The 17255-nt window shown below is 43.5% G+C and overlaps 1 protein-coding gene across 1 annotated transcript in view; it reads left to right on the top strand.

Moving 5' to 3' along the window:
* tshz1 (teashirt zinc finger homeobox 1) overlaps positions 1-15277 on the top strand; it is a 29234-nt gene extending 13957 nt beyond the window's left edge. Inside the window, exon 3 of the mRNA XM_029514814.1 lies at positions 10704-15277. Within this exon, the coding sequence (XP_029370674.1) occupies positions 10704-14050 (3347 nt within the window). The 3' untranslated portion in view covers positions 14051-15277. The remainder of the gene's footprint in view (positions 1-10703) is intronic.
* The last annotated feature ends 1978 nt before the right edge of the window (positions 15278-17255 follow it).

Genomic DNA, 17255 nt, shown 5'->3' on the forward strand with positions numbered 1-17255 from the left:
AAAATGCTCACCCCTCCTCTGGATATTTGGGATCTATTATGTATAGAGGAGCTGAATGTCTACATGGCCAAGGCCAGAGAACTAGACAGGACTGAGTGAGACACTATTGTGTGTTAGTGCGTGTGGGTGAGAGAGAAAGAGAGGAGGTGCAGAAAAGGAGCAATGGAAGGAGGGGCATAAAGGGGATGAAGAAAGGAGGAGAAAAAGAGAGTGACAGCAGACAAAAAAGAAGCAGGGAGGAAAGAGGGAGGGTGTGTTGTGGGAGGGAGGGTGAAGGAGTGGAAAAAGAGGAGACTGAGCAACAGAGGAGTGAAAGAGAAATGACTTGAGGGGTTGAGGGATGGGGAGAGAGGTGGATAAAGTGAGAGAAAAAAGTATGAAGGCGGTGGCGATGAGAAAAGAGAGGGAGGCAGAGAAAGCCATTGGCTAGAGAAGGGAAGAGAGAGTGAGGGGAGGATGTCACCCATGGCTGCCACTCATCACTCACAACTTATTGGCGCTCCCCCCCCCCACCGCTTCTTTTCCGTGGGAGAGGGGGAGGGAGTTCATCCTGTGCCCAATCAAACAGGGTCATTCAGAGTTCACAACCTCCAGGTGGGACTGTCCTCCGCCGGGGAAAATGTTTGTGGATGTGGGTGGTGTGTAGCCGTGAGGATCGTCCATACAATGTTAGTTCTGTCGTGTTTGGTGTTAACATGAAAGTTAACATGAAGTTTAATGGAGTTGTAGAGAAGGTTGTGTTCATATAGAAAAAGCAGAATAGGAGAAGAAATAGTCATGTGAAAACAAACACAGACTCCGACAGTCCTGTAAACATGATTAAGCTTTTGTTTTACTTTCCTGTCAGCACTTCATTTTGGTCAAGGTGCAAATGCCTGGTCCAAAGTTTGTTCTCATGAGTTTATGTATGTGAGCGTTTCAACTGTGTGTGCGTGTGTGTGTTTGTTTGCAAGAAAACCACATTGACTATCTGTTGCGTCCTTCTGGGATTGGCTGGATTCCTATTCCAGCATTGGAGTTTTTATTGTGTGTGTGTGTGTGTGTGTGTGTGTGTTTAACTCCATTTGTCTTCTCACTCATTCCTGTTTCTGGGAAGCATCAGCCGTTTAAAACTCAAACGGCAGGGTTTTTTCCCTCGCTCTCCTCCTCGCACCAAATTTGGGGAACAGCTGGGGCGGCCATGACGATGATTTGTCTCCCTCTGCCCGTCTGCCTGACAGGTTGAGATCATGCACACACACACACACACACAGAGACTACTCTGGGAGACACAGGCACTCACTAATAGGCACATATACACACAATTAAACATGCTCTCAGTATCACAGAAAGACAGGCACAAACACACACACACACACACACACACACACACAACCGTACACACATACCCCTTACAAGAGGCCGTGTTCTCAGGGCGCTGCCAAAACACTCTGATTTCCTTTAGCTCGGGCGGCCATACATCAGCTCGGGGCCTCCCAGCCCGGATGGCAGGGGCTGACAGAATGACATGTGTCATTTATCAAACAAGGGGCGCCAGGCCTCAGGAAAAGAACAGACTGCGCGTGACAAAGCCCCCCGAGAGCTCTCCTCCACTCACAACGAGGGGAGTGTGTCATGGGATAGACACTGACAAATCTACAGAGATAGAACACACATGGACACACTCTGACACCGACACACACTCACAGCCACTTTCAGTGCATGCACAAACCCAACGCATCACATTAAAGCTGCGCTGTTGTGTTGTTAAAATAACTTCTTTACCAAATGAGGAGATGTTTAAAATACAAAGAAAAAAAAAATATATATATATATATAATTTCCTGGACTTTAATATGTTGGCAGTGGATTTACAAACACACATACCCACACATACACCCACATATATGTTTCCATCGCAGCTAGAGAAGCTGCAGCCAAAACTTCTCCTGTTGCCAGCAGCAGGCCTGTCTGTGTGCCCGTCCCTCTTAATGAACGGTCACTGGCTGCCGAAAGGAACTCTCTGAGCTGGCAACGCCGCTCCATCTCCTTCCTTTCATATCCATGCCACCAAACACGCACAATATACCTCTTTTCTCCTTCATTATGTCTCCCCTCTCTTCATTCCTTCCCTTTCCTCTTCCCTCTCTGTGCCGTGATCCCCTTCCAACCCCTTTTACTCTTTCGATAGCTCATTCATTTGTCTTCATAAGGCTAATTTATTTTCTCTTGCCATTCGCAAGCTGACAGCCATCAGTCTCCCTCTCCCACACACACTGACGCACGCATACCTGACCTCCTGACTTCTAGATAAATACACTAACATGTTCGCACAAATGCGCAAGGCTCTTTCCTCGTTTTTATTCCTCTACCTTGTCTTTATTACACACACGTAGAGCCTGTATTACCTCACACACTGCTCTGAGGTCAGCTTCACGGTCACATACCCTCTGTTTTACCCCTGTCCTCCACCCCCTCCAACCCCCAAAACCCTCCCATTAACATTACAGAAGATGGATGTGTCTTCATAGCGGAGATTGATTGCGGATATAGAGTTATGGTGCCATTTATGTGTGTGTGTGTGTGAGAGAGAAAGAGAGAGAATGTGCGTTAGTGTTAGATGGAGGGCACTTTGGGAGGCGGCGTTGGGAGCTGAAATGTGAGGGAGGCAGGCTTTTCTCTCATTTCCAGAACCTTCCAGCCGTTCGTTGTCTGTCCACAGCCTGATATTGTGCTCTGTTGAAGGATTGCTTCCTCTCTTCCTGTCTCTCTCTCTCTGACTGTGAAGCTGTTCATAGCTATTGTATGCTTAGAGACACGCACGCACACACACACACATGTGCGCATGCGCACACACAGACACACACATGCACACACAGGCGTGCATAGTTGTGCACAGACACAATCAGGGTGAGATGTCTACTGATACAAGTCTACTTTGAGAGTTCAGTACAGAATTTACAGATTTTCTCCAGAGGCCCTTTTTCCACCACTAATCCCTCCTCTGTTGTATCATTTCTTCTTTTGTCACTTTATTGCAGTGGTCATCAAACTCTACGCCAACACACAAACAAACTGCTGAGTGCGTCATCTTTTGCCTTTGTTCGAATACGATTTTTTGTTTGTTTGTTTTTTTTTACACCCCTATGCTCTTCATCACACTTTAAATTCTTAACTACCGTTGAAGCAAAACAGTACTTTGTTTTAAAGGAGCGCCAGACTTCAGAACTAACACGTCACTTGAGCTGAAGGTATGAAAAAGAAAATCTGGTGATGAATTAAGGATTGCGGTTTTCATGGAGCACACTTGCTGGAATTTCCCCGGTGCCACACACAGTTAAAAGCACAGAGATGTTTGGGGACGTATAGCTGTCATGAGCAGCCTTCTGCCCAGAGGGTCTGCAATTCTAATTAATTTCCCTGAAGTGACTTTATGGTTTTTAAAATTATGATTTCTTTGTCTGTCTTTGTGTATGTGGGAAGGTGATGTAAGTCAGGTCTCTGAGGTTTTGTTCTCACAACATCTACATTCTTATTTATCGGCTTGTGGGGCACATCTGCTGTTTGGGTTGTTTTTGAATGCTGTACTGAGAAGTAGATAGAGCAGTGAGAAGGTGATGAACTGTTTCCATCCAGAAAACAATATCTCCTGTGTTTGTGGCACTCTGGCCTCTTAAATGAATCCCATAGTTTTACAGCCCAGTCACACTTGAATGTTAAACCGCAATATTAAGCAACAAAATCAATTCATTCCACTCCAATCATTTTCACCAGTAGATTCACTTGTATTAAGTTCAAATTTGATTAACTTTGGCATGCAAATTTGCACCGGTGATGAATAGCAAGTGGTCTTGACAGTGCTAAACTCTGATGGGACAGAGAGCCATAGAGTCCAAAATGGAGGAAGCAATAATGGCTTGTTAGTTGCATCACAGCTTCTCTGTTGGAGTATTTACAGCGCAGAACAAAAAACAAAAACGGTTTTTAGGCCGTTATGAGGAGCAGTCAATGGCACGAGCAGCTTACGTGTTTAGTTTCCCCTCTTCATTTACCCTTTAATGAATGAATTAAACCAAAATCTGAACCACAAAAAACTCAGAAATTATGAAAGTTTTTCTAATCATTTTTAAATGAATTGTATTCCTTGTTGGCCAGCTTTTGAACAGTTAGCTCACCAGCCAGCCGTGTTAGTAAAATCACATTCAAGTATTTTGAAAAGACAGGCACGCAAATTTTGTTCTACTCAACTGAAACTTAGGGTGTTTCCCTCCCACAGAGTGAAGGATCAGATTCGTGGAAGTGTGCGCGTGTGTTTGCGCATGCATGAGTGTGTGTGTGTGTGTGTGTGTGTGTGTGAGTGTCTGTGTGTGTGTGTGTGTGTCCCTACATATTTTTTTCGGCTCATTTTTTCTTCTTTGTTGTTCCTCAGCAGTGTACAAAGTGGATGGCCTCTATGAATTGAGGGGAGGGCTGACAGCACAGAGAAGGTTGATTGATGGCTTATTGTGCAACCAGACTCGGCTAGACTGAACTGGTTAGGTTGTGACCCTGTTTTGGCCCTGTGCCCTCTAATTTTCTTCTTTTTTTTCCCCCCTTCTTCTTCTTCTTCTTCTTTTTTTCTTCAGACTTTTTTTTCTTCCTCTCCCTCTGCTTGTATCGCAACACTTTCCTCTGTCACTATTATGCACATTCAGATATGCACGGTGCATAAATATACAGGTATGTGTCGACTACACACACGCTTCCTCCTCCTGCTTCTTCTCCTCCGACCCCCCTCCACCCCTCGTCTCCTTTGCTGCACTGAACTCATCATTGTGACCATCACTCATTCCTGGCTGTTTCCTTACTTCCTTCCTTTGCCCACTTTGTTTTCTTTGTCAAGCTCCTTCAGGACGGGTTTTGTCCCATGAGTCATTTCACCAGGCTTCATTTTACAGTCTCTACTCATTCAGGTCTGAAATACTGGACACTTTCAGGAAATGTACCAAAAGGGATACTAATGCTGCTTTTGATTTTCCTTAACTTCCAAGTCTCAGCCTTTTATGTTGTGCGGTGGGATCGACCAGTAATCACCTCTGACAAATTAATGATAGACAGTTAGCCTGACACTGGACACACTAGTCTGAACTGTGTTTCAGTATGTTTTGTTTTTTGTTTTTTGTTGTTGTTTTTTTCTTACCACAATGATTTTCTGCTTCTATTCTCCAAACAACCATAGTGATTTATGGTAATTATCTATCTTTAGGGTCATCCATCAACTGGTTGTTGCTAGGTGATGGTAGCAGCTGTTGTTTAGTTGGGGGAAGCGCCACTGTCAGGGTCAATGCAGGTGAATCCAAAAGACAGTATCTGTGAAAAAAAGAACGAAACCATGTTGTTTTGTTAGCTTGTTACTTTGGAGAAATAATTTCTGTTCAGATTTAAAATGAACACCTTCCTGTCAAGCAGCCAGATGGATCACATAGAGAACTGAAGTAACCTGCCTGTTAATTAATAAAAGGTTCCTCATGTCTCCCAAAATGTTATTCCAGAAAATTAGACCAATACACATATTTTAATAATGAAGTTCATGAGAATGACTTAATAAGGAAAGTCAAATCCAAACACGGCAGCTCATTCATGGCAAAAATCGTATAGATAGTAAAAAATACTGACTATAAAGAAATCTGTTTCACAAATGACATCTGTCTGATAAAACCTACATTGAATCAGTGCTTGGCACTGGTTGAGTGATTTTGCTCACATACTCTTTAATTAGCATTAGTAATGCTTTATCTGTACTTTGCCTGAAAACAAACCAGATGGTTTGAAATGTCTGTGTAGCACCAGAGCAACGTTCGATTGTTAGGCGTGGGGGGTTTGGCAGAAAAGTCGAACAGAAAGGGCTGGAATCCGCAGCGCGGATGATCTAATGGCTGTTGTTTCATCTCAGAACAAGCAAGCACTGACAGTTCAGGGAAAAGGTGATTTATAGACCACGGTCACTGTCATGGCATGTCAAAACTGGCTCACAGGAGAACTGAACACACACGGACAAACCAAAGACAGAAATTGAAGAAAAGAATCACAAGAGAAACTTGCAGAGTATTTCAAGGAAGAAGTTTAAATGCTTTTCTTTAGGAGTAGCAGCGGTTTTCCAGATTTGTTGTTGATTTGTCACAACAGAGATGTTGTGTGTGCAGCCATTGTTGGGTCTTTTTTCTGTCACAATTTTTGTCTGTCTTTCTTTCAATCGCATATATACTTCTAGGGCCCTAATGAAGCTAGGCCGGAGGAAAACTGCATTGTCTGTATGACCTATTTAAAAAGGCTATTAGCATAATACTGTATGTTTAAGTAAGTGCAAATTACTTGGAACATACATGGAAGCCCCCAGGACAGTCCAAGTTTTGGAAAAACTCATTTATCTTTAATTTCATTTAAATTTAGTCGACTGCTCTGTTTGATAAGAGACATCAAAGGATCCTGAAGCTTTCTGCTGAGTTGATACACGGTGACATTGCAAGACATGCATTTGAATTAAACCCTGAAAAGTTTCTCTCGTCAATTTGAGCAAATCGTTTTAGAGAGGACAAAACCTGTCGGAGACATCTCGGCTGATTTTCAGTCAAAGAGTTTTGTATTTAACTAAGTTATTTCGTTTTGTAATAATTTGGATTTTCTACCTCTTTATGTAGACTTGTATGATAACTTCTGTTAGCCCCGAGCTGGCTTTCAGACTGAAAGGAGACTGTTGGTCGGTGCCAGTTTCTCTCAGTGTATGTCGTCTGCACAGCAGTCGAACAAGTGTGTCAGGTCATATGAAACCACAGCCACAACTATCCCAGAGAGAAAAAAGAGCAAGAATGAAGACGACGGGAGAGAGCAGAGAGGGACAGAGATTGCCTGACATACTAAGCATTACCATAATTGGCTTTTCTACATGATAGGACAGAGGAAATAATAATGTCATTTTATTTACAGCCTTCTCTCTGCTGAAACACACACACACTCATGCACGCCATACAGGTCAATGACACACACTGATCAGGCCTGTCCAAAGTCATCAGAGGTGAGTGGCAGGGAATGGAGGGGCCAGTGACAAAGCGAAACGGGAGAGAGAAATAAGACTGCCATGCCAGAGCTTCCATTTTGAAAGGTCGCTAAACGGTGAGAGGGAGCTTCGCTGGCCGCCCCGCTCCCAATGCAGCGCTTGGCCCCGCAGGGTAAATCAGGAGGGTGAAAGATGGCGGAATTGGACATTAGCACTGTAAATGAGAGCCGGGATTGCCCTCTTCTCAGAGACAACATGAATAAATGAAGAGGGTTTAGAAGGGAAAGTGTGTGTTTTGCGTATGGGTGTGTACAAAAGAGAGGGAGAGAGAGGGTGAAAAACAAAACAAAAAAAACAAAAAAAAGGTGCGTGGATTGCACCGGTGCTATGTCATACTCAAGTTAGCACCTCTACGAACTGGTCGAGGTCAGACACCAACCAGGTGTTCTTGGAGCTGTTTTATTATGAAGACTGGAATATTTTTTTGCTCTTGAGCAGTGAATTTCTGCTTTGTGAAAGTTTGACTTGGAATAAATTACAATTCAGTTTTATTTCAATGTTTTCATTGTTTTGCACAGATTGAATACAAGTATGTGCATTCTGGTTAATATTGGTAAGACTAGTGAAGTGAAGTAAAAACAAAAATTAATATGAAACTGACAAAATTGTTATTTAAATCAGCAAATGAATAAACAAGCCCGAATCTGAGCACTGTCAGCATTTGTTTTATGGGCTTTTTAAGAGACAGTGGCACAGACAGAATTACAATTATTCTGCAGCTAAAATGGCCCTGGTGTTTTGACATGCGGGCTCAATCTCGATGTGTACGTGGCTGAATATGTTAATGAAGGTGTGCTTGATCTTTGTAAGTGGCAAGGAAACGGTTTCCTTTCGAGTTATCTCATTTCAGCCACATGAGATTAATCAAATCTGTCCAAAAAGTCTTGTGTTAGAGATTGCATACATGGACCTCATACAGCTTCCTCTGTGTGTGTTAGGCTGGGGGATGTCCTACTGTGGTGTCACCTGTCTGCAGCAGGAAATCCTGGACTCTGGGCACAACAATAGTGACAGGCTCCTCTCCAGACACAGATGGCTTCGTGTTCCCCCCGCACGCCACAGTGCATCTCTGCTTACACCTGACACACTGTGACACACACATGCAGAACCGATAAGCCACACCTAACTTACACACTCTTACAAAGTTGCGCACACACAGCAAAAAATGTAACTGATTTCTGTCCCGTTATCACATGTTGGTGAACTTGTTCCTCTGTCATGTCTTTTTCTATCAGATAGGCATCTATACACACATGCAGACACACACACACACACACACACACACACCTCTTGTTCACTGGCCTAAACACATCTTTTCTCCTCCCTTTTCAAAACTTCCCCTCTTTTCCCTATCCTCCCTGACAGCACAAAGTGGGCTTACGTTTTTGACTGACAACCACAACAGACACCTCTCTCCCCCACTCCTCCCCTCCACCCCCATTTTAATCCCCTCCCTATCCTTCTCTCCCTCCCTCTTCTCCCCCTCTTTTGTTCTGAGTGACGCTCGAAAGCCGCCGTGTCAGCATCTTTTCCATCTCTGATTGCCTTATTAGCCGGCGGTGGCACCCGCAGCTTTTCTGACACAGATGGTGAAGGAGGAGGCTCAAGTAGGGGGGGAAAATGGCTGACTTGTGTTTGTTGTTGTTACTTTCCCCTCCCACCTCTTCCCAGGCTTGTTTGCGTGGACACTGACACCCCGAGCTGACACTGACACACTCCTGACACTGATGCCTGTCAAGGCAGCATACGGAGGCTAGCAGGGAAAAGCTGGAATTTAGTGTTAGTGTGCTTTCTGTGTGTGTGTGTGTGTGTGCGCGCGCTGTCTTGTGTGCTTTCAGTGTGTGTGCGCGCTTTCCGTGTGCGTGTGTGTTTGTACTGCTGTCAGGTTTCTCTCACTTTGTCAGCTCAGCTGCTTTGTCTTAAAACTACTCTCACCACATTGACTCTGAATAGGTTCACTTTTGCATTTATTTCAATTCAGTGGCTGCATTTCGATTGGAAGAATGAAGACAGGTTGAAAGAAAGCTTTACAGCTGCTTTGGCAAGAGGTTAAAATCTCCTAATTTACTGACTGACTCGAGTGAATTGATGTCAACGTAGCCTGTGTATAATTAAGAGCTTAAACTTAAGAGCAAAACTAGCACTGGAATAGTTTAATTAACCAGAGGAAGAGTCTGCATTCGCACTCTCTCTGTCTCACACACACACACACACACACACACACACACACACACACACATACAGGCCAGAGAGTTGCAGCTGTTGGACCACCAGCTTTTTCAAGGCAGCAGTAACTGGCACCTCACAAACATCAGGTATTATGTCCATTCCTATTATGGGATAGAGAGCTACATGCTGTTTGAAGCTGACAGCACATCTGCCTCCTCACTGGAGACTGATTCTGGCACCTCAGACAAGCATCTTACGAGGGATGGATTGGGGGAGCTGCCTTAGCATATTTAACCCTCCATTTTTCCTCCACACTGCTTCTCTGTAATATTTCCATTTTAATCTGTTTCCAGGATCCTATATAAGTCTTTTCTTCTTTGTACTATTTTAAGGCTCCAGCTCTTTGTAATGTCTGTCGATTTTAATCTTTAACATCTGGAATTGAAAATAAATTCCTGTATAGTTTTCGGTGTGAGATGATTTGTGAAATTCTTAGACAATTTCATGGTGAGAGAGAGCAGCCATTTTCCATTGATACTATAAAGCTCTCTCCTTTCTTTTAAAATGGCACACTTGATGCTGTGAGTACTCAGGGAGCACAGGCAATAACAACACAGCTTGTCATGTCCACTGGCCGTTTCCTAGCATCACGCTGTGAGGACTTCTACTGCCGATGCCAAGTTGACTCCAGCCAACCATGGCTTGGCAAGGCTGATGAAGTTGGCACTTTCCTTCACTATCTCTTATTTGTGAATCCATAGTATGTGTGGCATGTTGGAAGGATAGTGCAAATTGGGGACAGATCCATAGTTTCACTTCAGCAGCAAGATAAACTAGGAAATACTCTGACTGCAGTGTGCAGGCTGTTCTATCAATTAAATATGCTGATAAGGAAAAACGGTTTTATATTTGATGATTGGACTTAATATGCTTGCCCATATGTGGTGAATTTATCTTACTAATTCATTGTGATTGCTCTGTATGTCAAGAAAGAAACATCAAAGTGAGTCTTGTGAGCATTTTGACAAATCAATCAATGAGGCATACTTTTGTTTTTTGAGACCAAAATCTCTTCATTTCTACAGGAATCAACTAATCTTATTACATGATTATTAAATATCATCAACTCTGAGGATTAGCTTGTTTTTAAAAAACGGAGAGGCATTTCTGCAGCTCATCTCTGCTCTCTACCCTTGCAGAGCCGTAGTGTTCAATAGCTTCATTAGGCAGTGCGGTGAAGAGGACTATCCATCATTGTCAAGATATGGATGTTTGCCATTTTATTATTGCAAACCTGTGTCCTCTGTTGGGACTATTGACAAAAATCTCTTTGGGATTATTGCACACACCACCTTCATATAGTAACTATTGGCACATATGTGATTTGTGTCATTCTAATGTAGCTAGATATAAATATTAAAAAATATCTAATGTCACCTTTCCGCTCTGTTTTGTTTTCCAGCTTATGGACCCGAGGATGAATTTAAAGAGGACAAGATTAATGAAGAGGAACATCTGCAGGATGACGGCCTCTCTCTGGACGGACAAGATGCAGACTATCTGTTCAATGAAGACGAGGATGGAAGAGATCGCTATAGCTGCCAAAACTCTCCACTCAGCAATGGCACTAACCCAGATGCTGGGTATGCCTCTCCACTCAGCACTACCAGTGATCAACTGGTGGACCTTAAGACCATATCCTCCTTTAGCAATGGTCCAGACAAGGTAGAGGAGAAGCTGGGGGAGAGCACAGAGTCTATCAACGGCCTCTCAGTGCAGGACAGTCTGGCAAAAATGAAAGCCGTCTATGCAAACCTGATCTCAGATGCCTCCTGGTCCAGCATGGCTCTGGATATGCTTAGAAGTAAACAAGCGAACAATTTTGCAGCTAGTAATGGCAATGGGAGCAATCACAAAGGGAGCAATGGTTTCCTGAACAGTCACAGCACAGGCAACATCCACGCGAAGAACAGATGTAGCAGTAGCAATGCCTCAGCAACTACCAGTATTACCACCAGCAGCACCCCCACAAAATCAGTGTCAAGCAGCAGCAACACTGGCACCAGTGTAAGCTCTAGCAGCACAGGAGGCTTGGCCTATGACTGGCACCAGGCAGCATTGGCCAAAACCCTTCAGCATCCTCCATACCAACTCCTTCCTGAGCCTAGCCTTTTCAGCACCGTGCAGCTTTACAGACAAAACAATAAGCTCTATGGCCCTGTGTTCACTGGGGCCAGCAAGTTCAGGTGCAAGGACTGCAGCGCAGCCTATGACACTTTGGTTGGCTTGACAGTGCATATGAATGAGACGGGCCACTACCGTGACGACAATAAGGACACGGAGGACGATCGAAGCAAGAAGTGGTCCAAGCCACGGAAACGTTCCCTGTTGGAGATGGAAGGCAAGGAAGATGCTCAGAAAGTCCTTAAATGCATGTACTGCGGCCACTCTTTCGAATCCTTGCAAGACCTTAGTGTCCACATGATCAAAACAAAACACTATCAGAAAGTGCCTCTAAAGGAACCGATGCCAGCCCTGACCTCAAAGCTGGTTCCCCCAACCAAAAAAAGAGCATTTCAAGAGTTGATTTCCCCAAGCTCACCAGAATCTGTCTCATCTGGCATAGTCCTGGGAGAGTCCCCTAAAGACCAAAAACTGACCAATCCTTACGTCACACCTAACAATCGCTACGGCTACCAAAATGGTGCAAGCTACACTTGGCAGTTTGAGGCACGCAAGGCACAGATTCTCAAATGCATGGAATGTGGCAGTTCGCATGATACTCTGCAACAGTTGACAGCCCACATGATGGTCACAGGACACTTTCTTAAAGTCACAAATTCAGCATCTAAAAAAGGTAAGCAGTTAGTTTTTGATCCTGTCATTGAGGAGAAAATTCAGTCCATTCCTTTGCCCCCAACTACGACACGGCTCCCAGCACCCAATGGGAAGGCACAGCCAGAGTCCCCATTGCAGCCCTCCAGCCCTGAGGAGAAACATGATGAAAAGAAAGATGACGAGATGGAGGAAGAGAAAATGGAACCAAGGGAACCGGAGAAAAAAATAAAAGAGGAAAAGGAAGATCCCCCCGAGAAAGCTGATATGCCCGGAAAGGCCAAATCCTACCAATATCTGAGAGAAGAAGACTTAGAAGAGACACCTAAAGGTGGCTTGGATATTCTTAAGTCTTTAGAAAATACAGTGTCAAGTGCAATAAGCAAGGCCCAAACAGGAACACCAACCTGGGGTGGATATCCCAGCATTCATGCTGCCTATCAACTACACGGTTCTTTGAAGTCTGCTTTGCCCTCATGTCCACAGGCTCAGCCTTTGTTCAGCAGCAACAGTTTGAAAGTACTAACCTCTGATTTAGGGACTCTGATTCATTCACCAAATAGCCCCTCTCCACCCCCAAGTCACAGGAGCAATGTGTTGGCCATGGAGGAGCTGGTGGAGAAAGTGACAGGGAAAAGTTCAGTAAAGAATGAAAAAGAGGAGAAAGCTGTTGAGAATAAATGTAGGTCCACAAAGTCCCCATTGCCCCATCTTAAAAGGGTATCACCCAATCCAGAAAATCTCTCAAAGGCAGCAAAAAATCCTGCAGCAGAGGACCAGACTGAGTCAAGAGGCACAGATGGAGAGCAGACTGAGAATAAAGTTGAGACGCAGATTAAGAGTGAAGTTGATGTGGCACAAAAGCCTGCAAGCAATGGCTGCAATAATCTAAGCATTATCACTGATCACTCACCTGAACAACCGCTTGTCAACCCTCTCAGTGCTCTGCAGTCTATCATGAACAACCACTTAGGCAAAGCTGCAAAAGTGGCCACCCCCTTCATAGATCCATTTGCAATGCTTTATAAGATCAACAGCAACTCTGCTCAGGTTAAGCTGGCAGAGCCCGTTAGTCAATACCACGATGATGATGATGATCAGCCCATGGACTTGACAAAATCCAAAAACACCACTGGAAGTACAGCTAAAGGCACTTCGACTGCACCAATCCACAACATTAACAACAGCAAACCAGTTTTCCGAGCTTTCTCTCAGGCGTCGTCGCCACCTCTGCGAGAGAATGCTTTAATGGATATTTCAGACATGGTGAAAAACTTGACTGGCCGTTTGACACCAAAGTCTACAACCCCATCTTCCACCTCCGAGAAATCCGACATCGATAGCTGTACTTTTGAGGATGGCATGGAGGAGCTGTCTCCCATTCAGAGACGGAAAGGCAGGCAGTCGAACTGGAATCCTCAGCACCTCCTGATTCTCCAGGCCCAGTTCGCCTCCAGTCTTCGGGAGACTCCGGAGGGAAAGTTTGTAATTAATGACTTGGGACCCCAGGAACGTGTCCACATCTGTAAATTCACTGGTCTCTCCATGACTACTATCTCTCATTGGCTGGCCAATGTAAAATACCAGTTAAAGCGGACAGGGGGCACAAAGTTCCTCAAAAACATTGACTCTGGCCAGCCTCTGTTTTTGTGCAGTGACTGTGCATCCCAGTTCAGGACTCCCTCTTCCTACATTCAACATTTGGAGTCCCACCTTGGCTTTACGCTTAAGGACCTCTCAAAGCTATCCATAGATCTAATAGAGCAGCAAGCAGTTAGCAGAATAGAGGACAAGACTTTCAGTGCCTCTGGACTCACAGAAGAAGACACAGGCTCAATGTATCAGTGCAAACTGTGCAATCGGACATTTGTGAGCAAACATGCAATTAAATTGCACCTTTGCAAAACACACGGAAAGTCACCAGAAGACCATCTCATCTTTGTGAAAGAGTTGGAAAAGTTTGACAAACAGTGAGGTCAGATAAAGCTGACAGCATGACAGATTCCTGTTGCACTATAATTCTAAGCTACAATCTGTCATAACAGATAGTGCCACAACTGTATTGTTAAGTGCTGCAACGTATATTATAATGAAAACATGGTAGCTTTAATACCACAGTAATTACACAATTATTCATAAATGGCAAGAGCTTGTCATGCAGAGGCTCAAAGCTGTGTTGTAAATGTCAAATTTTTGGTGACATAAAGGTCCCGATTTGGTGCAGCAGCCATGGCACTATGTAGTCACTGACTGATTGTTGCTTTCGTAATGCACTGCATCTTATCTGAGCCTTTGGTTGTTTTAAAACTGGACCATGCTCCTTATTTTGATCACTGTTTTTGAGATAAATATATTTCAACACAACTTACATATTATTTATGAGACAGTTTGTGCATGTTTTTATGTAAATCAGTGAGCATATTATGTCTATTGAAATTTAAACCACAATGACAAAACTAATATCCCTCGTTAGCAAATTTCGGATATAGACATCTATATGAAGGGACATGGTTATGAATGAAGCCATGTGAAGGAAGGTGTTCAAAAATATTATGGTGATTTCAGCACTTTAAGGAAGTGTAAATTGATGAAGACATGTAAAGGTAAAAATGACAGCACATCACCATTTTGAGTTTTTATTTCTTGACCAGCCTGGCAGTTTGACAACTAACAAAGATATTGTTTTGTATTTGCCATTAAATCACAAAAAACTCTTACGAAATGTCAAGAATCTTTGTTTCTCTAGTAAAATATAATTTCCTGGTTGTTTCAACCTGTACAGTATTTGCGTTAGTAGGCTACCAGTTTTATTATTGTGAAGCTACAGTAAAATTAATGAAGTTTAAAACTTATCGTATGAATAATCAGCAAGTATGTATACATGTATGTCAGCATATCTTGCTCTTTACAGTTCAACATTATTTGTACTGTGTGCATTTTTATATTGTTATTTTCTAGACAAATATGGGAGAAAATGTATATAGCCACAGAATATTGTTGGACCGCAATGCCCTTTTTCAGTGAAAAGTAGGTCCTTCAATGTGGTTTACATAAAACGACAGAATTTTGCTGGCATCTGCTCTGATGCATGGTATTGTACATAACACTGAAAAAAAAAAAAATCTCACGCAATGATAGATTTCCAGGTTTTGTCATTGACTCAGTTATTCAGAATGGCATTCCTTTATCTTTGGTTGTAAAATAAACTCCATGTCCTGGATCGACCCTTGTGTTGTTTGAGTGATTCTGAGAGAATGGGAAAGTCCTGACAAGAAAGAACTCAACATCTCCCTCTAAACATTGTTCTCATATATTTTTATTGCTTTGTCCTTTTGATTTTGGGTTTAACTATATTTGGTGCACAACTGGTTGCTTTGTGGACTTCAAATTGCATTTATAGTTGGATTACAATAGAGTTTGGGGGGAAGTTGGGGAAACAACCTTCACATTATCACAAGGTTTGCTGGAAACTGACACAGCTCTGACTTGAGGGTTGCAGCTGTCGCAGAGACAGAGAAGAGAATTAGTCCAGGTTTAAACACTGCAGTTAAGCGATTGCCCCGCTGCAGGTAGAGCTGTTCCCAGTGGCACTGAAGTGTCCATCCACCGTCAGGACCATGAATATAATCCAGGTTGACAGGCTGGATTTTGACAGCACTCTGACAGGCAGCACAGTCCTCCAGATTAAGGCAGACAAACAGCAGGTCTGACTTCTGCTGAATTTGTGTACAATAAATGAACTCCTTTTTATCCTCCCAGGGACACTGGAGGCTCAAAGGGGCCCACTCTCAGCGACTCAGAGCCCTTAATAGAGAAACACTTTCTCCCCCTCTCAAGCATTTCTGAGGCAAGACTCTTGCACACTACCAGAACCGTGGCCTTGGCTGGGATTACTGGGAGAAGCACAATCCCCTAAATATTTGACCTGAAAGACGACTTGCTGTAACACACTCTGGACCATTTCCAGGTCTAACTGAGGGAGTAGCGGCCTCTGAGCAACTGCCATAAAATCATAGTGATGGAACCTGCAGCAGGTTTCCAGGACCCTCCACTGATCGCCCTGCAGGGTCGAGGTCTTTGGCCAAGATGTGGCTGCAGGTTTGCTGCCCCTGGGAGCTGGAGTCCCCTGGGTGAGGATAACAGTTCTTTCCACGGACCCTCTCACTGCTTTGTTCATATAAAAGCAAGCTGAATAGGGGAAGCAGAGCGCAGGTTTTGTGTCCACTGCTGTGTTACTGAATTAGAGCTGAGGAGGGAGCGTGGTGAGCCAGCTCAGACCTCAGACGGATGAAATCAAAGTATCTCGGATGACAAATGCAATTAAATTACCAGCACAGACCATACGTGTACACACATATTGACACTTTAAGGTCAGAGTCAAGAATGACACTAAAAGTTTTTCATCACATGCATCACAATCTGTTTCTTTTGTATTCAGAAGTTATCATTATCTAGCATCAGCACCTCTTTGTTGCACATCATATAAACAGAACAGGAGTAAACAGATTTTACGAATAACTTCAGTCCACGTCTAAATGTCAATTTGGCCCCGATAGGGTAAACTACCATCAAACTGATGGTCATAATATTGGATAACATGCAGCTCAGCAAATATTCCACAATTCAATCTGATAGCTTGTGAGTACAATTTTAAGCACAAATCAGTGAATGTGTACGAGCAATTTGAAACGGAGTCGTAATCCTTTTTCGAGAAAAAATGAAAAAAGTGAATAAAACATTATCATAAAAACGCGGGATTTGACTTTATGGTTTAACATAGAGCTAAGCTTTATAGTTCAGCTAGTGAGACACCTGATAAAAGGCCTTGGCATGTCTCCACTGAAAGTATTTAAGTCGACATGCACCCACCCCACACAGCTCTTGAACACTAGCCTGAGGCACTTTTCCCAAGAAACAATAGAGTTCCAGTGCCTTGCAGCACGCTGTGTGTGTGTGTGTGTTGTGGGGGGGGCTTGAGAAGAGTCACATACAATAAAAGTCACATATAAATGTTAGAAACCTGCAGGAGCACTGATGGTGAAGTCGTGGCGAAACACTCGGAAGAGTTCATTTAACAGAAAGAATGCAATTCACTTCTGGAATTTCCTTTTTTCGTCTTTTTTGGTGTTTAATAAGTCACAATTGTGATTGATGTGTGTGTGGTTAAATCTGAAAGTAA

The sequence above is a fragment of the Echeneis naucrates genome, chromosome 11 (assembly GCF_900963305.1).
Source record: "Echeneis naucrates chromosome 11, fEcheNa1.1, whole genome shotgun sequence".
NCBI lineage: Eukaryota > Metazoa > Chordata > Actinopteri > Carangiformes > Echeneidae > Echeneis > Echeneis naucrates.